This window comes from Camelina sativa, chromosome 12 (assembly GCF_000633955.1).
Source record: "Camelina sativa cultivar DH55 chromosome 12, Cs, whole genome shotgun sequence".
Taxonomy (NCBI): domain Eukaryota; kingdom Viridiplantae; phylum Streptophyta; class Magnoliopsida; order Brassicales; family Brassicaceae; genus Camelina; species Camelina sativa.
This window is the reverse complement of record NC_025696.1, coordinates 25,358,984-25,386,319: the sequence shown is the minus strand read 5'-3', so window position 1 is coordinate 25,386,319 and position 27,336 is coordinate 25,358,984. Positions and strand designations below refer to the sequence as shown.

The following is a 27,336-nucleotide window of genomic DNA, read 5'->3' as shown; positions in this document are numbered from 1 at the left end:
TCTTGTAGCTTGCTTGTTGTTTGATTGGTTTTAGTATTGCTCTGTTTTTGTTGAGTTGCTCTGTTTTCCGGATTCAACCAGCTCGACCTCTCACTCGACCTACACTCGGTCGAGTGCTTGCTCGAGTTCATCCCCAGAACTTTGTGTTTATGCTTTGTGATTGTCTTGTTTCATTCCTGTTTCATTCCAGTTGCATACATTTAGCTTTCAGTTCATTAATTGTCTTGCATTAGTTCATTAGTAGTAGTTTCTATTTCTGTTCTTGCTTCATTACAGTTTCAATCATTCAGTTTCATTTGCATTTAGTTCTTGTTTCTTGTAGTTTACTTTCTGCATCTTTACATTTCCATCTTAGGATTGTTAGTGACAAACAATCATTACATTTGTCTTAACTTAGATTCATATGCACATCTTATCTATTCACAAACACTCATTTTGGATTGATACCTCTTGTACTGCAATAGCATAAGGGGAATTGAAACACCCATTCATCATTCCATTCATATATCATCATTGCATACATCCACCATCATTCACCACCACAACATAAACCTTGTTTCAAGGATACAAAGCATTGTTTAGCAGGTAAGTGATTCCCATAACTCTGCTTACTGATGTGATACATATGTCTGTTTTTTTACTTAGTTGATCGCTCAAGTAGGGGGAGAATGATTCTGGTTTTGCTATGTCTGATGATGTTTCTACTTGATTTAGGGGGAGAATCATTTTTTACGGGGAGACTTAATGGATTAATTGGTTGATCGTAGTCTGTTTAGAGAACTATTTAGAACATGGATTCCGCTACAGCCTGATGGGATTTATGAATTTGAAGTTCTTAATCATATTTCTGTTTGAACAAGCTGTTGATTGGTTTTGCAAGATAGTGATTGATGTTTTGTCTAGTTGTTGTTTGTTCTTGTTTTTGCTTGTGTTTGTTGGAGTATCTTTTCAGGTTGAATCTGACAGATGCTTGAGTATTAAACTCAATAAAAATAGCAGAGATTGTAGATGCAGGTTCTGGAACAGCTCGCTCTGAGGAATAGATCGATGTGTCGAACAGATCGTTATGAAGATTACGAAGCTGCATCAAATCACATTAGATGCCCGAGTTGCTGACATGGATGTGTGAACTGATGTGGCAGAGCTTGAGTGGATGAATGACGAGCTAAGGAGTTGCCGACTTAGTGAGGAAGCAAAAAAATGTTGGAGTTATAGAGATTCAAGAAATATTCTCTACAACAACTAAGGACAAATATAAGCTTGAAGAACAAGCAATTTCCTATTTCCATGGATATTTGGAGATTCGCCTTCTAGGATTTCTCATCGGGGTATATATATACTAGGAGTTGGCCATGAGCCGTTCTTGAGCAATCTAGAATATTGTTGTTGGGTTGTAATCTTTGAAGCTACAAAAAGATTTGAGAATGTGGGTGTTCAATTCTCTTAGATCTTCACAGGTGTGTGTTAAGATAGAAAAATGAGAGTCTTAGATTCGTTCTTAATCAGGAGAAACTCTACTGGATATAATAGGTTGGGTAAGGTTCGAGGCAAAAATTGTATCCTTGTAAACGATCAATTTTGTTTAATAAGAACGTGTACAAAGCGTTGACCTGGCGTTTTCCAAGTGAAAAATAAAAGTGTGATGTGCATTTCTATACATTTTCAGTCATCACATCACATAATGGTCAAAGTTTGGTCTAACATAAAACTCTTACCCGAAAGTTGCTGGAGACAAGGTTCACTGCCGATATTGATCAAGCGGGACAAGACGCCAAGGACGTGGAAGACCTCCAAGTGATTGATCAAGCTACTCAAGAGGGGCTTCAAAAAGACTTATACTTGAAGAAATAGAAGTACAAGAAGTGATTTAAGGAGCAGATCAACATGTAGTATAGGAAGTGGCTCGAGGAGCATTGTAATGACCCTCACCAAATCTAGAAATCCCGAAATAAAAATTTCGAGGAAATGACCCTGGAAAGGCTCAAGAAGAAGAAGAAGAGAAATGAAGAAGAAGGCTCGGAGGATGTCCGAGAAAAAATCTTCGAGTCGGAAGACAGCCGACTCGGGACGAAGTGACCGAGAGCCGAGAAGTGTCGACGATTGCCGAGAAATGTCGAAGAATGTCGAAGCGTGTCGACGATTGCTGAGAAATGTCGAGAAATGTCGAAGCGTGTCGACGATTGCCGAGAAATGTCGAAGAATGTCGAAGCGTGTCGACGATTGCTGAGAAATGTCGAGAAATGTCGAAGCGTGTCGACGATTGCCGAGAAATGTCGAGGAATGTCGAAGCGTGTCGACGATTGCCGAGAAGCACCAAGGAATGTCGCGGAGGCATGTCAAGGATTGCCGAGAGAAGACGAAAACTGCCGAGAAAGACCAAAGGTGCCGAGGAGCACCGAAGCGGTTGCGGTCGAGGACCGAGTTTTGCCGGACGGCCGGAAAAACGCCGGCGAAGCCGACAAAATTCTGGATTTTGCAGAGGTTGTTGGCGGTGCAAATGTGAATCGAATATTTGCATTTGGCCAATGGGAATTCATGCAAACTTGGATCACAATCATTGTGTCTTTGAAAACACAAGAAGAGAACATAATTATGATGTTCTATGTGTTGGACCAATGGAGAGAAGCAAGGTGGGGAGACAAGGAAAATATTCCTTTGTAGCTACCAAATCATGGGAGATAGGAGAGGAACCTAGAGAAGCTTGGAGGCCAAGTGTTCGCCCAAGAAGAGAGAGGAGGAGAATCGAGCATTTGCACGCTCAAAAAGAAGAAGAAAACCAAAAAGCTCTTAAGTCTTGTTTTCTCTCAAGAGGAGAGAAACATCTTCGAAGCCGGGGAGGTGTTGTCGAGTTGAGAAGCGGTCGAGTGGAAGCGACGCTATGGTGGGAAGAAGAGGCTGTCTGATCCGCGGTGCTGTGAAGTCCGGAGAATCAATATGCCAAACACTGTGAGTTCTGCGGTCTTGTGTGTTAGAATCCTTGGTAGGTTGTGTGGGGTGCTGCACGGGTCCTTCGGGCCGTGTACGTACCTATTGATTGTTGCATCTAGTCTAGGTTCATATAGAACTAGATATATAGATGAATGCATACGTAATTGGTAGGATTCGCTAGAATTCATGTTAAAATGAACATAGAATTAACTAGGGATCACCTTGCATGATGAGGAGTGATGAGAATTGAGAAGCATAATTCGTGAGGAATTGATGCATGTTAGTAATGTGAATTTACTTAAAATTTGGACCAAGGATTGGCATGATGAGCAGAACTAATAGATTTTTGTAGATGGGACTTGCTTAAAAATCGGGTAGATTAGTTGCATGCATGTAGAAAAATCTAGGCCGCTTGAATTGTAGTTCTTGACGCTTGTAGATTTTTTCTTGTTGTGGTTGTTTTGCTTGAATTGCTTGCGAGTAGGCTTGAATTCTTGCTTGTTGTGGTTATCACCGCTTTGGATGGATCTCGATGACCTTCATCTAGTAGGCGGTTTGATTGGTGTTGAGGTCATGGTTTAACTTGAAATAACTTTGTGGTATTTTTTGTTAAATGCATGTGTTGTGGTAGTGCTAAACTCTTAGTGTTTGCTAACCTATGAGTTGTAGCGTGGTCTTAGCTATTCTCTTGAATTGAGGAGAGTTCTTGAATCGTAGCTAGGATAGAGTGGTCGGTTTTCTGTTCCATGTGAATGTTGATTGTCTCACGGGAAGTTCCCGGTGCACACTTACGTGAGACAATGTCATATCTAGTTGGCCACTAGAATGACCACTACTGACGTCGTAGCTTGTTGGACTCACGCTGGTTACCTGTGTGGTTTCAGCGTGAGAAATTCCCCTTTGCTGGTTACATGTGTGGTTTCAGCATTGGGTGTGTCAAGGAATGGAACAGAAATCGACAGGGCCCTTAGGAGAAAGAGTCTAGAGTGTGCGAGTAGAACTCTAGGACGTCTTTAGTGTGGTGAGAGGAGTTAGGTATATCGAGTCGACTGAGGTCTGATCTAACCTTTGATGATTATTGTTGATGCTTCCGCTAATGCTTTCGTTGCGTAGCTTTGATTAAGTGCATAGTACGATAGAGTGCGCAGCTCAGTTGAGTGCATAGTACGATAGAGTGCGCAGCTCAGTTGAGTGCGTAGTACGATAGAGTGCGCAGCTCGGTTGAGTGCGTAGCTTGTAGTTGTTGTGAGTTGTTGTTGTTTGTTTGTGTGATTGATTGCTTGCTTGTTTCCTTGGTTGAATTGGGGTAGATGGGGCGGGGAAAAAGTAGAATGCATGTTTAGGATGGGGTACCCAGGCTCACTGAGTAATCTTAGATTACTCATGATAATATTTGTGTGTGCAGGGAGCTTAGTTGAGAGTAGAGCTGGAGCGAACATATGGTACCGGATAGGGTTGTTTGTTGTGTGTTGTTTGTAAAACCCTATGTATTTTTCCGAAATGTATTCTATAAGTTTTTCCGACTATATATGTATATTGCTTAATAACTTATTTTCAATGTAATAATTATTAAGTAATAAAATTTTGATTTTTGGGGGAAACATGGCAAGTTGCATCCGATACAATGGTCTTGTCCGGACCAACACAACGCGCCAAGGCCGCAAGGGTTGCAAAGCCTAAGCGAACATCGGCCGCGGGCGGAGTCGCGTCCAGGACGACTGGTCGGGAAGTTGCAGCTTCCGTCCCTCGGCCGGACCACCAGGATGCGATCTCCCGACACTGTGGCGACCCGGGGCGTTCTGTATCCTTGTCCAGGGCATAGAGCGGTCCGGGGGCGCTACAAGCATCAATTCAGCTTAAATCACACTCGGATAAGTTTTATTGAATTTATACTATTTTTGCAAGTTCAACCAGCCCCAACAACACAAAAGAGAGTTAAGTCAGCAAAAGAGAGTTAAGTCAGCAAAAGAGGTTTTTGTTTGTGTGTTTGTCTTGTTTCATTGTTTGCGTTTTGTTTTTCTTTTTGGGTCTAGGGAAAACTAAAAGACTCCTTTAAAGTCCTTCTGCATCAGTTCTAGGATTTTTGACCTATGATTATTAATTAAAATAAAAAATTTACTTCTTTTCTTCGAGTGTACTTGAGTGAATAAGTTTTGTTCTTTTTCTTGTTTGTGTGATTCACCAAGGTTTAATATCTTGTGTAGTATCACTGTATCAGAGATCAATCACAAATTTTCGGTCTACTTCAATACGCCGACACTTCCCCTCAATCTGATTTAACACAAGAGAAGCAAACGCCATCATGTTTAACCTCCATATCTCAACGACCATCGTGTTTGTCCTCCATCAACGATCATTAGTCTTTGGCAAATGAGAATGATTGTGAATTTGCGAAGGCACCATCTCCATCTCCATCTCCGTACAAGTGACGTGTCACTACCGAATCTTGTGTCAATTGATAAAAGAAAAACATTAACTGTAAAAACCAATATAGATGCAGTATTCTTTTTAAAACAAACACATTTTAATTGCATGATAACCTCTAATCCACGCGTGTTGTATCGCAGTAAGAAATCCTTTTGTTTCTGCCTCTAAAGGGATTAGTCTAGTTGCATCCCACACTATAGTTTCACCCTGATGGTTTCTAAATATCCATCCTCCAGTGGCCTGGTGAGTGTGATGATCATAGCTCGCATCAAAATTGCATTTAAGGGTCGGATGAGTTGGGGGTAGCCAAGTAGTTGTGTTCGTTTGTGGAGTAGGCAATGATGAGGATGTGTTATGTAAATTTCTTATCCATTCTTTTGTGTTTGACTTCGACTGTAAAATTGTTTTTGATGCACTCTCACGATAATTGTTGAAAACTTGATTGTTTCGTGCTTTCCAGATACGCCATAATAGAACAAAGGGTAGTGGAGACTCATATATGTTGGATGTTTGTGATTGATATGATAACAGTTGAGCAATAATATCCTTTGTATTTGAAGGTAGTTGAGTGGTGTTTTAAGGAAGAAGTATTGGAAAGTCTCCATGCCATTATGGCAAAAGGACATGAGAATAGAGCATGGTGGATTGTTTCCTCTGTTTGACGACATCTTGGACATAAAGGATCAATGTTCATACCTCTTGTTTGTAGTCTTGTTGTGACTGGAATAGCTTGTGATAGTATGCGCCATAGGAAGTGTTTGATCTTTGGTAGTAAACGCAATTTCCAGATCTTGTTCTTGAGTTCAACTGAACTGTGAGGTATACTTAAGACATCTCCCAGGTCAAAAGGATAGTGAGTGATGAACTAGTATCCAGTTTTTACAGTGTAGTCTCCTGAGCGAGTATAGTTCCAAATTAGTTTATCCAGTTGTTCCACTTGTGAGAGGTGAATGTTTTGTATGATCTCCTGCTCCGACTGTTGGACCAAGGAAAGAAGTTTCTGGTTGTCCCGTGTTTGAATGTCACCCGTTTTGGAGATTAAATTTTCGAGTGTTGTAGGAGATTGCAATGGTGAGGTTTGAACTAATCTAGGTGGAGGCACTTCAATGAAATTATCCAATCCTATACGTATAGTTTTTCCATCCCCCACAATATATCGAGAACCTTTCTTAATAAGATCTAACCCAATTAAAATAGACGACCACCCATAGGATTGTTTCTTTCTTTGTCTAGCATCTAAGATAGACTCACCACGGTAGTATCTATTTTTCATTAATCGGGCAAACAGAGAGTTAGGATATTGGATAAGTCTCCATGCTTGTTTTGCCAAGAGGGCATCATTGAATTTTGCTAAGTCCCTAAATCCCAACCCCCCTTCTTTTTTTGAACACTGTAGTTTTTTCCAAGCAATCCACGGTATATTGCGTTGATTTGAGCTTTTTTCCCACCAATATTGCATTAAGAGTGATTCAATTTTGGATGTGATTCACAAAGGCAGTTTGAAGAATGACATAGCATAAACTGGCATTGATAAGGCCACTGAGTTAAGCATTATTTCCTTACCAGCAGGAGATAATTTCTTTGCGGTCCAACCATTTGTGCGTTTCTTGACTCTATCGACAATGTACTCAAACATTTCCTTCTTTTTTCGACCAAACTGTTCAGGAAGGCTAAGATACTTTCCTCCTCCTCCATGATTAGGGATGTCTAGGATTGATTTCAGGCGTAGTTGAGTATTCCCATAAACTCTGCTCCCAAATGTGATCATAGATTTTGAAGTATTAATCTGTTGCCCTGAATAGTATTCATAGATATCAAAGATATCTTTCAAAGCTTGGCAGTTTTTCTTATTTGCTTTGCAAAAAAATAAACAATCATCAGTAAACTGCAGGTGGGTAATACTTGGAGCACCATTGCCAATCCGGATGCCACAGAGATCTCCTTCACGTTCACTTGTTGAAATTAAATGGCTGAGTATATCCGAGCATAGAATGAAAAGATGTAGTGATAGGGGGTCGCCCTGCCTAATACCCCTTGTTGGTTGAATATATCTATAAGGAGCTCCATTTATTAAAACAGAGTAGTTAACAGTTGTTACAACCGCCATGATCCAATTTATATTTTTGGGACAAAAGCCAAAAAGTGTCAAAGTTGTTTCAAGGAAGTTCCACTCGACACGGTCGTAAGCTTTGGTTACATTTGTCTTTACGGCCATGTAATTCTGTGAAACTCGAGTTCTGACCTTTAATGAGTGCATAACTTTGTGTGCAATCATCACATTGTCTTGAATCAAACGTCCTGGAATAAAAGCTGCCTGCGAATCTGAGACTATGTCGTTCAAGTGTGGTTTTAATCGGTGGACCAAGCATTTGGAGACAATCTTATATAGGACATTACATAAAGCTATAGGCCGGTAGTCCGATAGAGTTTGAGGATTGTCAATCTTTGGTATCATGCAAATATTTGTGTGGTTGATGCTCTGCTTCATTACTGCAGTCTCGAAAAAAGAATGTACCTCTCTTATGACTTGTGGTCCGACTGTTTCCTAACAGGCTTTATAAAACCTAGCTGTTAAACCGTCTGGACCCAGAGCACGATCATCACCTATTGAGTTAACTGCATTATAAATCTCCTCACTACTAAACACTCTTGTTAGACTTTTATTTGCTTCTTCCGAAACTTTTGACCTGAAATCCGCAAAGACCGAGGGTGAGACATAGTGATTTGCAGTTGAGAATATGTTTGTAAAAAAACTTTGCGCGTGATCTCCAATCTCCTGATCTCCTTGATATAAGTTGTCTTGTTCATCCGATATAGAGGTAATCCAATTTGTGGCAAACCGTGTTTTTGCACAAGCGTGAAAGAAACTTGTGTTTTGATCTCCAACAGTCATCCATTGGTTTCTGCTCTTTTGTTGCCAATGTTTTTCTTAATCATTATAGGCATTTGTCAAGTCATCTTGTAAATATGGGATAGTTCTCCGTATATGTGGGTTTAGGCTCTCTGTTGCAAAATTTAAGCGAGTTTGAAGTGTGACAATATGTTCCTCAGAGTTTAGATGGTGGTCTCGTTTTAAGTTTGCCATGCTTCGTCTGCAGTTCTTAATTCTAATATTTGTATAAATAAAGATATGGTGTCAAAATTTAAAAGATTAATCAATATACATGGATATCAAAGGAAATAAAACTTTATTCTAATATTTTGTAATATATTATCAATCAAAATTATGTTGATGATTTGTTCCAAGATAACACGCGTACAAACGGTGTATTATACTTTCTTGCAAAATATATTCCATCAAGTTTAGCAGCCCAAGCGCGTAACTGACCACATCGAGGAATAAGTCTTGGCCCTGCTTTGTATACTTCAACATCAAGTGAATACTCCATCTTAAGTCCTTGCCTTAAAATACAATTCCATCTTGTTAAATTGGGTATTTCGTCATGGAATTTAATGGTAAAGGGAGGGGCATGAAAGCCTAATTTTTTTATGCCTAGGTCATTATGGTTTGAATAGCAATGATATTCGAGAATACGATCAGGAGCGAGTTCGTTAATTATTACAACATGGTTTTCTTCGCAAGCTTGATTTAGCACAAAATATGTAATAGTAACTAACATTAAAAGGATGAGATTATTACTCATTGCTGGATCTAAAACCAGTATTGGCGTAACAAAGGCATCAACATGTAGTAGTATTTATAGTTCTCTTGTGTGGAAGACGCTTTTTTTTTATATATTAAATTACTAGATAATGTTTTTATGGCTTTAGCCTTTAGGTAAATTTAAACATAGATGTTAACTAATCCAACCAATTAAAGGTTTTACCTAAATTTAAACGTAAATGTGAAGCACTTTAACATTTTAATGGTTTTTAGCTAAATCTTATATATAATATAGTAACATTTCTCTTAAATACAGTTTTGTGAAGCTCACTTTTGGCCATTTTTGACATGTGTTTATTTTCTTATTTAGATACACTATTATCTATTTATTGAATTAAGTTATATCATTATACTAAAAATATATCAAAGATACACAAGTTTTTTTTTTATCAATTAAAGTTATATAAATATCAATGCTATAGGATATAGCCAGTCGGTTTCTCTCTGAGATGATATCTCCTAAGGAGACGGTTCATCAAAAAACTCACCGGCTTCCATAGTTTTCCGGCCGGCGCCGGCTTCTCTGGCATCGGTCAGTACTTTTCTCTTAACTCTCGTCTTTCAATCTTCCTTTCTATATAGTTTTAAGTTAATTATTTTGGCAAATCAAAAATTCCAAATCTCCATCGCTTGCTTCTTTCTCATGATGGTATGGAAAGATCTGAGTCCGACAACTTTTGTTTGTTTTACCGTCTCAATACTGGCACCATATTCGGCTTGTGTGGTGTTTCATCACACCCAAAACTCATTGGGGGTTTCGTATTTAGAAACTTAATAATTAAACGTAAGTAATTTAGAAACTTAATAAAAGGTTCTATATATATATATATATATTTATAGGGACACTATCTTAAAACCTCTATTTTATAAATAATAACATATAATAATGAAACGTAAGTAATTTAGAAACTTAATAAAAGGTTATATATATATATATATATATATATATATATATATTTATAGGGACACTATCTTAAAACCTCTATTTTATAAATAATAACATATACTTAATTGTTGAGAAAAAACATATAATTAGATTAAAATATAACCACCTAATTAATAAAATTAGTAAATGCTCCAAATTCAATGTTTTTTTAAAGCTAACAAGGCATAAATTTTTACTTTTCTATGAATCTTACAAAAATTTTATACATCGATGTCTCATTTTTTAAATGGTTTTAAAAGTTTTAGCATCGACTTTTAAGTTCTTTTTTGTAGAGAAAAATTTTGATTTTGATGTTTTTGAGTCATTATAGGTTTTGCACATGCTGGAGTGAGAGGAATTATGGAAGATAAATTGATCAAAATGTGTTAAGAGAAGAAAAGATTCAAGGCGACAATCAATCAGTACACTTATGCAATCGATAGGTAGAGAATACACCACATCGGTACAGTAAGTGTACCCATCGATAGAGACTTTAGAAGTTCTTGTTTTCTTCTTTCTAACTCATTGTTTATAAATAAGGGTCTTGATCACAATCGCAAAGAGACAATTTTGAGCGATTTGAAGCTTTATAAATCTGAAAGCCTAGACAAACTAAAGACATTTTCGAAATTTCTCCATATTTATAAGTATTTAATTATTTTGACGTTAATGTTTAGGGGTTGATGAATTTGTATATATATAATATTATATAAAACTTATTTTAAAGCACAAAAATTCAAATTTATAATATAAATTGTTAGAAATACTTTTTTGTAGATACCCTTATTCTAAAATACTTTTTCGTCCATTTTCATTTTTGCCCTCTATTAAATTTTAATGGCTGTTTTACCCTGATTAAAAAGATATGTAAGTGAACAAAATGAAAATTTGATTTTTTCCATAAAACATTTCTTGCCAATAAAATATCGGACAAAAAGATGGTAGGAACCGTGATCCCAAAATTTTAAAAATTTATAAAGGTTTTTAAAAAGGATTTATAAGGTTTTTAAAATTGTTTTAACGAAATTACAAGGATTTACTAGGGTTTTAAAAAGATTTTTCAAGGGTTTTTAAATGATTTACAAGTCTTTAAAGGATTTTACAAGGGTTTATAAAATATTTACAAGGTGATTTTAAAAATTAACAAGAGTTTTTAAAAACTTTAATAAATATTTTAAAACGACTCACAAGGGTGTTTAATGGATTTACAAAGGGTTTTAAAATTTTTAAAAAGATTTGCAAAATTTCCATTTTGTTATATATTTTTTTCAAAAATACATTTTTATTGTTTATTTTTTAAAATATTATTTTTATATAAAAAATGACTGAATTAACTTTTTTAGCAACAATTCATACTGACAAAATATATTTTCACGCTAAAATTTTTCCGCCAATATTTATTTTTTTCCAAAAAAAAAATTTCAGCTAAAATTTTTCCATAACTCTTTAAAAAAATTTTAAAAAATCCCTTTGACATCTTTAAAAACACTTGGAAATCTTTAAAAAAATCCTTGTAAATTATTTTGAAACCCTTGTAAAATTTTTTTGAAAATGGTATAAAACCCCTTGTAAACCTCTTATAATCCTTGTAAATCTTTTTAAAACTTTTAAAACTACTTAGAGTATTAATATTTTCTGGTGTAAAATTAACATATAGCTCATTTATAGAGAGGCACATTAATATATTGAGAAATACCCTTATCTTGCACTAATCTAAGTTTTTCTTCCAAGCCTAGCACACCCTCTCAAATTTTCCAAAATTAGCATTTGTGAATATACAAATTAATTAAAATTTTTTTTACATCAACTTATCAATTATTAAACTTATGATTTTCATAGTTTCGGGCAAAGCTCACGTGAAGCTTCTTCTTCTTCTTTTTTCGTGTATTAATTCCGATCTCAGTTTTTTTGATTCTCGATGAAATCGTAATTCTTATATGTGGCTTTTAATTGAGGAATTAAGCCAATTATAATGTAGCTCTTTTATTGTTTATGGTCTCTCTTCACCAATCGAATTCACAATTAGATTTGTAACTCTGTTGTTGTTTCCTTGCCAGGTGTAATCAGATGAGCTTCTATGTTCTGGGTTTATAGATGCGGAGAAGGTGGGGAATGAACTACACCAATCAAAAAAAATCTGATTGTGATGATTATTGGAGGAGGAGGAGGAGGTGAAGAAGAAGAAGGACGACGAACACCATCGACGAGATTGTCACCACCACTCATTGATGCTAATTAATAAGAATGACAGATTTTTGTCCATTTTGTGAGGGTTATTTGATTTTATTTTGTGCACATCCTCATATTTTATCTATATATATATGTATAAGAGTAATAATTTGATTTTGTTTCTTCCTGAATATCTTATGAAAGCTATCATGAAGTTTAAGGTTTCCTTCCTAAATTTAAATAAATATGTAATTTCTACATCTATTTTTGGTGTTTTGTCTTAATATGTTGAAGTTACTTTCATTAGTGAGGGGTAATGATATCATTTTTGTACATGTCTAAGTGTTTACCAATATCCAGATTTTTTTTGAATGTCTTATTTAAGTTCATCTTGAAATCCAAACTTCTTATGAAGGTCTTCCTAAAGTTCAAATAAGCTTTCATGAAGTTCTTGAAATCTTTCCTGAATTTTCAAGGAGTGTTGGGTGCTATCAACAAAAGTTTGTATTGAGTAAGGAAACATCTATGAATAATGATTTTATGAAAATAAATATGAAATATAGTATATGTGGTTGCACAACTGTAATTGCTTCATCATCTTATCTTTCAACTTTATTTACTTTTTGACTGAGCTGAAATCTCTTGAAACAAATTCCTTGTGGTGCTTTATTAGTTACTTATTTATCTGATCAGTCTGACAAAACATCTGAACTACCCTTTCTTCAAAAAATAAGAGATGAAAGTAAGCAACAACATGTTGAAGAACGATCAAAAGTTGAGAAATCATGAAGAATTTTACTCACTCCTAAAACTAGTAGCAAACTAAACACTGACATTCAACAAAAGAAGAAAAAACCATGAAGCCAAAAATTCTTTAGTGTTCTCTGATTTTCCATCGTTAAGTTCATCCAGAAATCCAAACTTTTGATGAAGGTCATCCTGAAGTTCAAGAAAGCTCTCCTGAATTGTGTGGAATCCTTCCTGAATTTTCCAAGGAGTGTTGGATGTTGAATGTCAGGTGCTAATTTTTCAAGTTGCAAGAATAGGAGAAAATATTTTAAAAAGCAGATAACTTAAACAAGAAGGAAAAACAGAGTAAAGATCCTTGTTAAGAGCAATTTAAACAAATCCAATGCTCTCACGATAACATAACAAATAAGCTTGATAATTACACTATTGTTTTCAACCCTAATAAGCCTACTAAGGTGAGACATTCCAAGGAGGAAACAGAGCGTTGGAGCAATCCTGAAAAAGCTTACAGAAATTCAGTTTTTCCATCAACAGAATATTATAAACTAAATAAGATAACCAAATCATCATTTGCTTAAGAGCCAAACTTGGCCCCAAAAAAAAAAGATGAACAAAATCTCCAACTACAATCACAGTTTCAAAAATCAAACATTATTAGAGAACAAACAAACCAAACATAATATATATATCAAGTTCTTCATATAAGATTGATTCAAGCAAAGTCAATCACTCACTAGAACACGTAATTGGAGGTCTAAGCGAGAGAAGGTGAGTAGGACACATACCTTAGCAGGTCAAATAGAGAAGTCTTTGACTTTAGCAAGAACGAGATCACACAATCTCATGTCTCCTATCTCCGGATTTGTTTGCTCATCTTTCACTTGTTTCACAGATTCCATCATATCTGATCCAATTCACAAAAGGTAAATAAGGTGAGACGATGAGATTGGCGAGATGATAAGATCGGCGAGGACAAATCAGCGATGGGAATACGTCAGCAGCGAGAATACGGCGATAGATCATCGATGAAAATCGATTGGTGAGAGATCTAGGATGCTTCAAGGTCTTGTAGAGTAAGGATTCTATTGGCGAAATTGTTTCTTCGTCACGATTCGATTGTGAAACTGCTTCATCGTTCCGATCAGAGCTCATCGCCGGTGAAATAAAATCTCAAACTTATAGTTACGATTTCTAGAGAGATAATGATTGAGATTTTTTATTAAATATTTTAATTAATATTTAAAATCTTTAGTATGTTATTAGAGCATTTGTGCTAATTTTGAAAGTTTGAAAAAAACCCTTAAATTTGTGTTATTTTTGAGAATTTCCCAATATATTTCTAGTGTTAATTTAATACACAGACCAGTTATAGAGAGGTTAAAAAAGCCGACTTTCTGTTGCCATACGCCACGGCACACATGACACACCTCATTGTAAAAGAACTTTCGTACTCATAGCCGCCGAACCCCAAAATTGACAATTAACTTATTCTTGCTTGAACATGATTTCCAACATTTAATCGAGCAGTCACGATTACGGTCCAAAAAAGGCGCAGGAAATTCAAAAGACACGTTTGATATGCGAATTAAAATAATTCTTTTATTACTTGCAAGAGTCGCTTTTTCTACTTTTCTTTTCATACTATTAACTACTATTAAACAACACCTAACAACTTATATATACAATTAACCAAAAGAAAACGTGAAGATACGTTGCTTCTCTTTTTAACATTAAAAAGACTTGCTTAATTCTCTTCAAGCAGAATCAAGAACGTAAGTTAACATGTCCGATCAACAGAAAATTTATCCGGTAAGCGACCCTGAAGCTCCACCACATCCAACGGCTCCACTTGTTCCACGCGACTCCTCGAGATCAGAACACGGTGATCCCACCAAGAGTCAGCAAGCACCGCCGTTGGATCCTCCGAGGAACAAGAAAGGATCAAGAAGCTGTTGGTGCAAATGCGTTTGCTACACGCTTCTCGTCATCTTTCTCCTTATTGTCATCGTAGGAGCGATAGTTGGTATACTCTACCTTGTCTTTAGACCGAAAGTTCCGGATTACAATATCGACCGGTTACAGCTCACCCGGTTTCAACTAAACCAAGACTTGAGTTTATCCACGGCGTTTAACGTCACCATCACCGCGAAAAATCCCAACGAGAAAATTGGAATTTACTATGAAGACGGAAGCAGAATTAGCGTCTTGTACATGCAAACAAGTCTCAGTAATGGTACGTTAAAAATCGGTTCGCTATTCTAGTTTTATTTGGTTTAAATTGATTCAGAATGGTTAACCGGGTTTTGTGATTTTGACTACAGGGTCCTTGCCAAAATTCTACCAAGGACATGAGAACACGACTGTTATAAACGTAGAAATGACTGGTTTTAATCAGAATGCAACAAGTTTAATGACTATACTGCAAGAGCAACAACGGTTAACAGGGAACGTACCGTTACGGATTAGAGTTACCCAACCGGTTCGGATCAAACTCGGGAAATTAAAGTTGATGGAAGTGAGAGTCTTGGTTAGGTGTGGTGTATCCGTTGATAGCTTGGCTGCTAACAGTGTGATCAGGGTTAAAAATAGTAACTGCAAATACAGGTTTAGACTATAATTTCGTTTCTTATTCATAATTATTTTAATATTTATTCATTACAATACGGAGGGGTTGAGTGTTGTAGTTCCCCCCATCCACGGTCGTCTCCTTTATTTTTTAAGAAAGAACAATTTTGTTTCACACTTGTAAATAATTAATAAAAGAAACATTATATTTCCAATTGTTCATAATTTTGTTGTTGTTTTTTTTTGGTTGGTTCTGTTTACTACGAAGTTTTGGATCATAAATCTGGAACTATATATTGTAGCTAGGGTAGATAAAATTTGTTAGTTACCTCTTCAGCTCTTCTTCTCGAATGTTTGATTTAAATGAAGAATAAAAAGACTAATGAAGGAAAAAAAAAACGAAAAGAAAACGAAAAAAAATTCAAATCTCTTGAAAAGAAAGAATCAAGAAAAAATGAAATTATAAAAGAAATTTCCATCATGCACGCTTAATCAATCTTAGATTGCATAGTAGAGTTATGTCGAAAGATGGGAAGTTTGGTAGTGATTGAAATTTAATTGGGAATAAAGAAGTGGACATATCATATTTCTTTGCCGATGTGTGATAGAATGGAGTAGAGTGTTTAGAGTCGTTGGTTGGCGGTATTTGTAGATGCTTGTAAGCATTCGATAATGCTTCGCAATATTCATTATTCTATGGTGATATAAATAACCGATTAGACAAAAAAATATATATAAAAACCGATCAGGAGCTCGTATAGGGCACATATTGAGCACATTTCTCAAACTTAATCCGGTTTTGGAGTTTTGGTTTCTTATTAATCTACGGCACACAAACGAAGTTTTGGATTTCAATGTTTTCATTATTGGGTTAGAAAAATCATCTTCGTAAAAATTCTAGTTTGTAGAGCCAATTTATGTTTCGCTAAGCTTAAGATTAATGACCTCTTTTGGATTTTTTAGTCTGATTAACAACGAGAAACAAAAACAAAAAAACAGATTTCTTTTAATAAAAAAAATCAAAGTAATCAGTTGGGTTTCTCTATTTTTGCTTTTTACAGTGAGGAAGAAATAATTCATTTTGTCATAAAACGAGAAATTCATAAAAGTTTTCAATAAGAGACTAAAAAAAAATGAAAGTCTTTCTCATTGACCAAAAAGACAGATATATTGTTCAACTGTCTATACCTATTTTTCGAGAAGCATTTTACTTTTCATCACTTTCCAATACATTTTTCGGACGGTAACTATTTTTCCTTATACATACATTTCAGCAAAAGATGTAAAGAAAAGGTCAACACAAAGAGGCTTTCACGTCTCTTATCTTCTGGAGACAAAGTTGAGCTCTCTCAAGAACCATTTCAACTCTATTTTTTCTCTTCGTGACCACTCTCTGGCCCATCTTGTTATTATTGTTCTTGTGGATCTTTCCTATGGTTGACGACGACGCTTGGTCTCCAAAATTGTCCATGACCCACTTTCTCTTCTTATGTTTTTGCTTATTCTTACAGTTTGATGACTCTGTCCAATGCATCAACAACAATTAATAGCAATTTTTTCATATACTTTTTTTTTTTTAACTTATGCTAGATATAACGGATATTTTAATACTAGACAAATGAATCTTCATTATCGGAAAGATATCGTTTCTTGTTCGTCCCAATTCTACTTAATTACTCTAGAAAGTACAAAAATTATATTTGGATTTTTGGAGCTTTAGGAAAATATTGGCATACATCCATCTGTACTTCCAAGTTCCAACAGCGATGACGACCAAACAAACGATTCCATAAATGTGGTCTATAAGACGGACAAAACATTGTGTTTGATGTCGACCGGACAGTTGATGAGAATAACTATCGCACTTTTGAGAGTGAGTATCCTATTTTTTATTTAGAACAAATTCCCTATCCATGTTTCAGAACAAATTATCAGAAAACATTTCAACATGGTTTTCACAGAAAAAAAAAAAAAGAAAAAAGAAAAAAAATTCACCATGGATAAAGTAAGGATTTATCATCATAAAAGAAAGGTTATTACTTATTCGAGTGGTATCACTGTTAATTGATAAAAGATAAATTAGAATATAAATGTTGTATAGAAATTAGAAAACACAAAATAACTTTTATCTTTCTAAAACATAAGAGTAATCTATATAACAATAACTATCTGAAAAAATGCCAACAACAGTTACAATTTTTCGTCGTACCTTTTCGTAATATATATATATATATATATATATATCTTTGACAGAAAACTTTAACGGTTGCAACTCTCTAAAAAGTTGCGTCTGTTAAATATAGAGTTGTGTCTCTTACAAACAATTGTGTCTATTCAAATGTTCACATCTTTATAAATTTATATATAAGTGACTTCTCATCATTGTATTCTAATTTTCTTTATTTTATTTTTTTGACAGAAAATTTTTACAGTTGCGTCTGTTGAGTATAGAGTTGTGTCTTTTACAAACAATTGTGTCTGTTCAAATGTTCCCATCTTTTCTATATAATAATAACAATCTGAAAAAATGTCAACAACAGTTGTGATTTTTCGTCGTACCTTTTCGTAAAATATATATATATATATAATTTTTACAGTTGCGTCTGTTGAGTATAGAGTTGTGTCTTTTACAAACAGTTGTGTCTGTTCAAATGTTCCCATCTTTTCTATATAATAATAACAATATGAAAAGATGCCAACAACAGTTGTGATTTTTTGTCGTACATTTTCGTAATATATATATAATTTTTTTTCTTTGACAGAAAATTTCAACGGTTGCATCTCTCTAAAAAGTTGCATCTGTTAAATGTAGAGTTGTGTCTCTTAAAAAGTTGCGTCTATATATAGAGTTGTGTCTTTTATAAACAATTGTGTCTATTCAAATGTTCTCATCTTTAGAAATCTATATATAAATAACTTCTTATCATTGTATTCAAATATAATAATAACAATCTGAAAAAATGCCAACAACAGTTGCGATTTTTCGTAGTACATTTTCGTAAAATATATATAATTTTTATTTTGACATAAAATTTTAACAGTTGCATCTCTCTAAAAATTTGCGTCTGTTAAATGTAGAGTTGTATCTCTTACAAACAGTTTTGTCTATTCAAATGTTCACATCTTTATAAATTTATATATAAGTGACTTCTCATCATTGTATTCAAATTTTCTTTATTTTATATTTTTGACAGAAAAATTTTACAGTTGCAGCTGTTGAATATAGAGTTGTGACTTTTACAAACAGTTGTGTCTATTCAAATGTTTACATCTTTAGAAATCTATATATAAATAACTTCTCATCATTGTATTCATTTTCTTTATATTTGTATTAGTTAAGAGATAATTTTTTAGAAATGACGTCTCATCACTGTGAGAAATTTATTGCAGTTTGATATATTTTGTTAATCGTTGTAATATTTAATTATATTCAGTTTCTAGGTAAACAGTCATCTATTCATCGAGGGTTAACATTCTACTGGTATGAATCCAAACCGAAATTTTTGTTTTTAGCTGTTAAAACATGTGGTTCAAGTTGGTTTTTCAGAAAATGATAGCATATTGGCTCGATATATGTTTGTTTATTCTTTTTTGTCACAAGTATATATATATATATAGATATATATATATATATATATATATATTTGTCTACTCCATGCTTTTTTTATTAGAAAACTAATTGTATCATAGAAAATAATATGGATTTCTATATTTCTATTTTTTTAAAAAATATATCTGATTATGAAATATCAAGGTAAAAATAAAAATAAAGTATCACAGTTTGTTCTATTATATTTTCTACATTTATGAATATTCAGTTTATTGGGATATGAAAAGCCGGTGATCAACAGAAAGATTGATGGTTGAGATGATTGTCCAATAAACTATCTTGACGACAAAGACTTATCTACAACTTCATATAGGTTAAGGAAATTTGTATATTTAGTTCTAGTCATAATACACTCAAATTGAAATCTTAACAACAAAAGATATTGAATATAAAATATTATAAAAGTTTGAAAAGGTTTTGGATTCTGACTGCCAAAAAAAAGAGGAACGTGTGAGAGCAATGAAACTGGCCGTCCTTGGCCGACCATCTTCCTTAGACGCGCACATTGTGATGCTACATCATACACCTAAATGTTATTGTTATAAGTTCTAACTATTATTCTTCCCCTCTAATATTTATTATATTGTTTATTTATGTGTGACGCGGGATAATTAACCAGCATCTTACACGGAGAAAAATAAGTAATAAGTACATTCAATATTGGACTAACCATATATATATATATATAATCTACTATAATTACCAGAATGTTTAATAGCTATAGGTTGTTTTATATAAAAATATGTTCCATCTATATAGTTGTTTGTATTATATATTCATTTACAATACTGCCTTTATGAAAATATATGTATTCTTTTTTTATAAAAATATAACTGAGTTTTGATTCAAATATATAAAATATGTGATAATTTTCTGTTTAGTTATATTCAAATTTGAGAGGATTGATAATTTTTTTACTGATTGACTGAATAGTAATATTTATATTCATTTTTTATTAAGTAAAAATTGATTTTGGAAATAGAAATATGTTTGAATTATGCTAAAAATATTAAAATAATTAATAGAAATGAATTTAAACAAATCATTATGTCATTTTAAGAATGGTCCTCAATTAATATTTTTAATATTTTTAATTTATTATATGATTAATTAAGAAATTTATAGTGTCATATACAATGTATTCATAATTTTATCATTTAAAACAAATAAAAAAAAAAAGAAATCTAAAAATATAATCATTTACATATCATATTTGACAACAAGAGAATAAGTTGTAACGGTTTATAAAATATACAAAATTATGGTTGTAAGGTTAAGAAGAGAAGAAACGACTGTAGATTACATTTATTTTTTTTCAGAAACTAAAAAAAATTTTACAAAAAATTACGACAAAAAAACACAGATAAAAAGTTACACTGAAAAGATGCGAACGAACGGTTACGACGAATAAAAGTGAATGAAATAACACCAATTTTATCTCATGGCAGTTAATCGTAAAACTTTATTTAATTTGATGTGTGTAGCATTGATAATTATTTATTTAATCATATGTGAATGTAAGATTGTTTTTTAAAGAATATTTTTCAGTAAAGATATAAAAAATGTTTCAAAAAATTGTATGTTTTTGAAATGTTTATTAGATAGTTTAGGAATCAGAATAGTTTAATAAATAAATTTAGTTAAAGAATTTTGTAATAAATATTTTACTAAAATGAGTTCCCGCGATATCCTATCCCGGGGCTCCATACCTAGTAGAAAATAAAACCAAGGATATAGTAGTATTTCTATTGTTGCAAATTATAGTGACGACCTTGTGAATGTAATAATCTGACTAATAACTAAGAAAAACAATCTCAGAACTGAGTAACAAAAAATAATGGAGTAATAAAGCAAATAAAAATGAGAGTACCTTGAGTAAGACGAACACAAGACAAACGAAAAGAAACATAAGAATGAGAGTACCTTGAGTAAGAACGACGGAGGAGGAGGAGGAGGATGGTATACGCGGCGGCGCGTGATCTTCACGGAGGTGAGAAATGAAAGATTGAAGATCGGATTTGAGGTAGGCGAAGCGGTTGGGATACTGAGACTGAAGAATCTCGAGTTCCTCTTTAGCTGTTTCCACTAGTTGCATCTCCCACGACAACGACGAAGTCATCTTCTCAGAAGAAAATAAAACTTTCTTTCTTCAATTCTTTCACTGCCCGAGAAAGAAGAGAAGACACCAGAGAGAGAGTGTGATTAATAATTAGTGTAGTTGGAGGGTATTTTTCGTCTTTATACGATGCACGTACGGATGTGACAGTTCGCTTAAGACACGGAAAGGGATTTGTGTTTTCCTTTCTAGTTTTGTTTTGTCCCTTTTGTTCGTCTCATTGGAACGTGAGAGGCTGAGAGCAGAGTAATGAAAAGAAAGACGACAAAAAAATTAAAATGAATAGTCTGGCTTTCTAGTTTGTTTCCCTACGCACTAACTAAATTTGGGGTCCAATTCACTTTTAGGCGAAGACTCAAATTTTGAAAAGAGAACTCAGTTTGAAGTTTGAACTAATCCACCACAAATTTTCTCACCTGAGCAAGGGACATTATCCGTAACCTAGAAATGGAGATACGAAACATTTTTGGAGCAAAACAATTTTTCTATAACTAATTTTCAAAATTCAGGCTCATGAAAAGCCGCTTATCAAATCCCTAAATGTTTATGAGGATACAACATTGTGGTTTTACAAATATGGAATGAATTTGAATATGGCATTGGCCTTGGCTCAGACCACAGAACAAGAAGAAGCCAACTCCGTTACTAGATTTTGTTCAATAAGCAGATCGCTGGACATTGCAGATGCTATTCTATGTCGTTTCAAAATCAAAGAAGTGGCGATTTTTGCAGATTGGTAGTTCAAGAAGATCACCCTCTCATCATCCTCTAAATCCACCCTCAAATTCTCGGTGTTGCAGTTCTCTATGAGCTGACATAGATGTCTCAGATTATCCACTTCCACTCCATTCACTTTCTTCACCTGTTTTCAACACAAATACAGTTTTTTTTTTTTTTTTCATCAGTTATAGACAAGTCATGATTGTTCATTTCAAACTTGTTGTTTGCCATAAGTAATTTGCAGTGATTAGAATGAGGCGTAAGATTAGCTTTTACTTACTTGTAGCTCTGTGAGACGCTCGTATCCTGTGTTGATGTCATCCATTAACACCTATATCAAACAGAGATTAAATTATCAGTGGTGATGCCTAAATGGCGAGACATCATTGTTGTTATATTTGCTAGCAATACAAAAGCTCAAAAGCAAGCTTTCGTTGTTTAGGATACACAGGACATCCCGTTGACTGTAAGTGCTTATTATCATTGTAGCTCAAGTGATTTTCAAATCTTCAAACACAGAACTGTAAGTAGAATTATTTGATGGAAGTTTGTAGTTGAAAATCTTTTGAACAGAAAGTAATATGGTATTCGGTTCTGGTACTTGGCTTGAAACACTAATTAAGGATAAGAACTAGGGAATAGAAGGCACAAACCTGAGAGACAATGACAAGTTGTTGACCGGCTTTTTTGGGTAAATCTTTCAATGCACGCATGCATAAACTGCGGGGAGAAGTGTTGTACCAATCTTCTCCATATTCATGAAGGTATGGCTGAGTGAGAGGTACAAATACAAAGCCCGCAAAAATGTAATAACTGGGAAGCTGATCAAATTGATGCACTGGAACCAGCGGTTGCAGCTGCATACAACACAAAACTTTTAAGCTCAGAAGAACAGATGATTGTCCATAATATAGATGTAATATCTTTATTGATCAGAACAAATGACTTACAGGTTTTAGTGTGATACTGAACTCCTGTTCTTTTCCCTCCCTCAAGACTTTAACCAAGGCTGTTTCATTTGGTTTCTTCATAGATACGAGATGATCAAAAGTGATTCTCTCCCTGTTCCGGAAAGGAACTGCAATATACGTCATCAGCAAAACAGACAAACGATTCAGGACCGAGGTTCATGGTCATAAAGGAATATATATATACCTGTTCCATCATTTGCTATAGAAACACTATCAAATGCGAGAATAACATCATCCTTCTTCAGAATCCTGTGAGCATCTGATAGAGGGTTTATTTTGCTTACAAGAACCCCTGTCATTTCAGGACTCATCTGAAACCCAATACGGAGTTGAGCATTCTCCATAGGCTGACATGATACACCCATTGAGCAGAAACCAATGTATTTACCACATTGTTCAACACCAGTTATGAAATGCTTAATCACTGGTGTTGGAATGATATAGCTGCAGTTTGAAACGACATAATAAAATGTTAGTTTATAAAGTTTGGCTTGTCAAGACACACGTATACAATACTTCGATTATTATGCATATTGGAAACCAAGATCAGAATCTCAAACTTGGGAGATATCTCAAGACAGTAGTGAAATCACATAGAGCTAGAAGAAACTTTGTTTTTAATCCTCTTCCTGATTACGTTGACTTTGTTAATGCAAATAGAGCTAGAAAGTTATTAAAAACTATCTTTCCTACTCACCCTATGTTCTCAGCACCTGAAAGATTTTGAAATGCTACACCCGCTACTTTGTTTCCCATAATTGCTGGACCACCACTATTTCCAGGGTTAATTGCCGCATCTATTTGTATAGCCATTAGTTGGGTAGCGCCGTGAACGTATTGTGTGGGTTCCACTCGAGACACAACACCGGTTGTAACAGAGATGTTGTCACCACCTGTATTCATTACAAAGTCAAAACCATTACTTAAGCCAAAGTGCCAAACATGATCATTCGTAATCCAAAGGTAACAAACTTGTTATTTAATCTTCATCATACATCACATTTAGACAGCAGAAACGTTTTACAATTCTTTGAATGCATTTCAAAACTTTACATGTTTGGGAGCAGACGAATGACATGACAGAGCTAGTAGCCAAGATACATCAACAAGTGATACCATCTTAAGGCCTACTTTACTTGATATGTATCCAAGAACTATTTACCTTGAGGATAGCCAACTACAGCGACAGCTTCCTGAAGAAACGGTATATCTCCTAGCTCCAACGAATTCATACCTTCCCAAAACACTTCACTATCAACTACCAATATAGCCAAATCACATTCATGACCAACCGCTTGTACTTCTGCTCTATGCTTTATGGACGAACCATGCTTTCTAACTAACACAAACGAGTGATCAGCCACCACATGAGCATTCGTTACAATCCTTCTTCCCGAAATCACAAATCCTACATCAATTACCAAACAACATGGATAACACTTGAAGCAATTCTAGACAGAGGGAGTCTGAATTTGGCAAATTACAGATTGATTTGGAAAATAAAAGAGATTGAGAGTGGTACCAGAGCCCATTGATTCTCGTTGAGACTTATTCTGCCAAGGAAGAAAGTAACTAGGACTTGTAGAAACAGTGAAGATCTTCACCACCGAGTCCAACGCCAAATCTACCGCATCCGCCGCCGGCGAGTTTGATGCTGATTTTCCCGCCTGCCTCCGCCGTGAAATCTTTCTGTTATAATTAATTCGCGGTGAGACCTTTCTGTTATTAGTCCGCCGTAGAGAAACCGGTGCTGACGCGTTCGTGTATCGATTCTCATTTAGTGGACCCACGCTAATAGAATAACAGTGGCGAGAGATATGAGTGGGGAAAGGAGTCTCTGATGTTGTTGTTACTCTGTATGGTAAATAGCTTTGAACGCCATTGCAACGTTGTAAGAAGGGAGGAGAAGTGCGAAATCCGGAGACTGAAGAAGTGGGGATTCGGCGGAGAAGCTCGACGGTGCGAACTGACCGGAGCAGCATAATTCTTTTCCGATACTGCTTATTTGGGTTTCCAAATAAGGTTTTAAGCGGCTAGGTTATAGAGTTTGGTAATCGATTCGTACCGACCGGTTTACTCTTGGTTATAAGTTTAATGCAATTCTCTACCAAACCAAAAAAAAGAAAAAATGGTTTTACTGGAGTTACACTATTCGCAAGTCCTATTTTTTTTTTTTTTTTTCAATAAATTTTTTAAGAGGGAGCATTTTTGAAAACTAGGTTTTGAAAAGAGTATTTTTGAAATTCTCTTATTAAATAATGATTTACTTTAGGTTTTTCATAATTAGTCTCACTAAAATTATGTTTTTTTGTTGTTATTATAATAACTAGGATTTCACCCGCGATACACCGCGGGACTAAATTATAAATTATTGTATTTTAAATAATAATTTTTTTTTTATTTTTTTCAAATTTTCGATTAATTAACTTTTGTCTAATTAATTTAGAATTTTGTTTAAAATTTTTTGATATGATAAATTTTAGCATTTAAATTTTATTTGATTTTGAACATATATTTTAGAGGAAAATCAATGTGTTGAGATCAAAAATCTCGGCCACGGATCCTCCTCCAAGATCGAAAATCAATTCATTTATTGATTCGGCCGATTGTTTAGGAAATTTGTGTATGGAGAAAATATTGTTTTGTAAAATTGGAAACTTAATATTAATTAAATTAGTTATAAAATTAATACTTAATGTTAAAGAGAGTGGTTCCGATTGTTTTAGAAATTTATTTAGGATGGAAAATCTTGTTTTCAAAAATAGAAACTTAATATTAATTAATTAAATAAAAAACAAATTAATAATTAATGCCAATGGCATGCTTGTAAATAGGTATGAACTTCATGATTTATTTCATAAATGTCTCCAAAAATATATATATAGATATGGGTGTTGGTTTGCAATTATCTAAGCAAGGCTATGAGGTTCTGAGATATCGCGAGGAAACTTATTTTTAACAAAGTATTTATTACAAAAAATTATTTAGTTACATATATATATATATATATATATATATATTAAATTTTGTGATAATGAATTTATACGTTATATCGTAAAAATATTTTTGAAAATCTCCCAAAATATTTTTGAATGATCGTTAAAACCGTTTATAAATAAAAATGTAAAAAGAGGAACGATGACTAAAAAACTATTTATAAAAATATATTATGACAAGTCAACAACATTTATAAGTAAAAATACAAATATTTATAGTAAAATATGAGACACTCCAAACAATTTTATAGAAAAGTAATAAAATTAAAACTATTTTTAAGAACCTATAAATCTTTTGTTAAAGAAATAATCCTGAATAAAAATTCATTCTTATAATAATATTTGTTTAGTACTTTTAATCATTGGTCATTAAAATTTGGATCCATCCCTGTATTAGTAAAGAAGTACAACTTTTCTTTCAGACAAAAATGCCCCCGACGTGATTACCAGAAAACAACTTCATTAAGGTTAAATGAGACATTTACGTTTAACGGGTCGGTTCTATTTCTAAAATTACCCGAAATTCTTTAATCGGATCTGCATGAAAAAAGATCCGCGTCCTTTTAAACGAATTAATGGGTTATGTGCTTTTCCGGTTTTTTCAATGAACGTAATTTTGAAATCTCATATATGATATGTGGGATGGAAGGATTCAAGTTGTCTCCTTCAAGATCACTTGCTGTATAAATACCAACGACCGTAAAAGCGTTTGATGGTGGTGATTCACGAGGGTTAGAAAAAAAATGAGATTTGTAGATAATATTGTTTTTGTTTTTAATTAATAAACCAATTGTTCATTGATGGATCTAACATAGTTCTGTATAGTAGATTAGATAAAACAAGAAAAACTGATGAAAATCGTGGAAAAAATTTAAGTGATGGCGTGATTTTGCCGAAACCAGATCTCAAGGAAGAAGATAAGGGTAATTTTATAAATTTATAGTTAGATAAGGGTAATTTTGTAAATTTTTCTTAACTATAAAAAAAATTGCTGGGGGTTCGAACCTAGAACCATGCGGTACAGCAGTCTTCGACTCATACCACTAGACTATGCCAAATTATACACACAATTTTAAACACAAATATTGACATTCATTGATACGATTAATAAAAATCTAAATAAAACTATCATTAATTCCCCCAAAAAATTGTCTTCTCCTAAAATTTTGGAAAGTTCTAAACGTAAGTAGTTACTAGATTATGACTCGCGGTATACTGCGGGACAAGTTATTATATTTTTTTTTTTGCTAATATACTATTTTAATACTAATTTTGCTAATGTACAGTTTTGTTAACTTTAGTGATTTAGTAAATAATTCACGGTATACCACACAATAATTTTTTTTTAATACAATCTTAATTAAATCAATTTGATTCGGCATATTTGTATTGGCGTTGTTAAAATAGTAAAATAAGGATTTAACCCATATTGAAATATCATATTAATGATATTTTATGTTTTAGTATTATTAATTCAATCTTGTCATGTCATATA

General features: G+C 33.9%; 3 protein-coding genes across 3 annotated transcripts; 1 reads left to right on the top strand and 2 right to left on the bottom strand.

Annotated features, from left to right (window-relative positions):
* Positions 14,566-15,640, top strand: LOC104732597 (protein YLS9-like). The gene is made up of 2 exons (XM_010452157.2): positions 14,566-15,096; positions 15,185-15,640. Exons 1-2 carry the CDS (start codon positions 14,646-14,648, stop codon positions 15,478-15,480), a joined length of 747 nt encoding a protein of 248 aa, XP_010450459.1. The 5' UTR covers positions 14,566-14,645; the 3' UTR covers positions 15,481-15,640.
* On the bottom strand, positions 16,560-21,379 carry LOC104732596. The gene is made up of 2 exons (XM_010452156.2): positions 20,962-21,379; positions 16,560-16,949 (listed from the first exon to the last, which is right to left on the bottom strand). The coding sequence occupies exons 1-2, from the start codon at positions 21,155-21,157 to the stop codon at positions 16,723-16,725; spliced, it is 423 nt and encodes a 140-aa protein (XP_010450458.1). The 5' UTR covers positions 21,158-21,379; the 3' UTR covers positions 16,560-16,722.
* Positions 21,618-24,843, bottom strand: LOC104732595 (protease Do-like 10, mitochondrial). The gene is made up of 8 exons (XM_010452155.2): positions 24,368-24,843; positions 24,008-24,253; positions 23,543-23,738; positions 23,030-23,289; positions 22,825-22,952; positions 22,528-22,731; positions 22,155-22,205; positions 21,618-22,016 (listed from the first exon to the last, which is right to left on the bottom strand). The coding sequence occupies exons 1-8, from the start codon at positions 24,825-24,827 to the stop codon at positions 21,765-21,767; spliced, it is 1,797 nt and encodes a 598-aa protein (XP_010450457.1). The 5' UTR covers positions 24,828-24,843; the 3' UTR covers positions 21,618-21,764.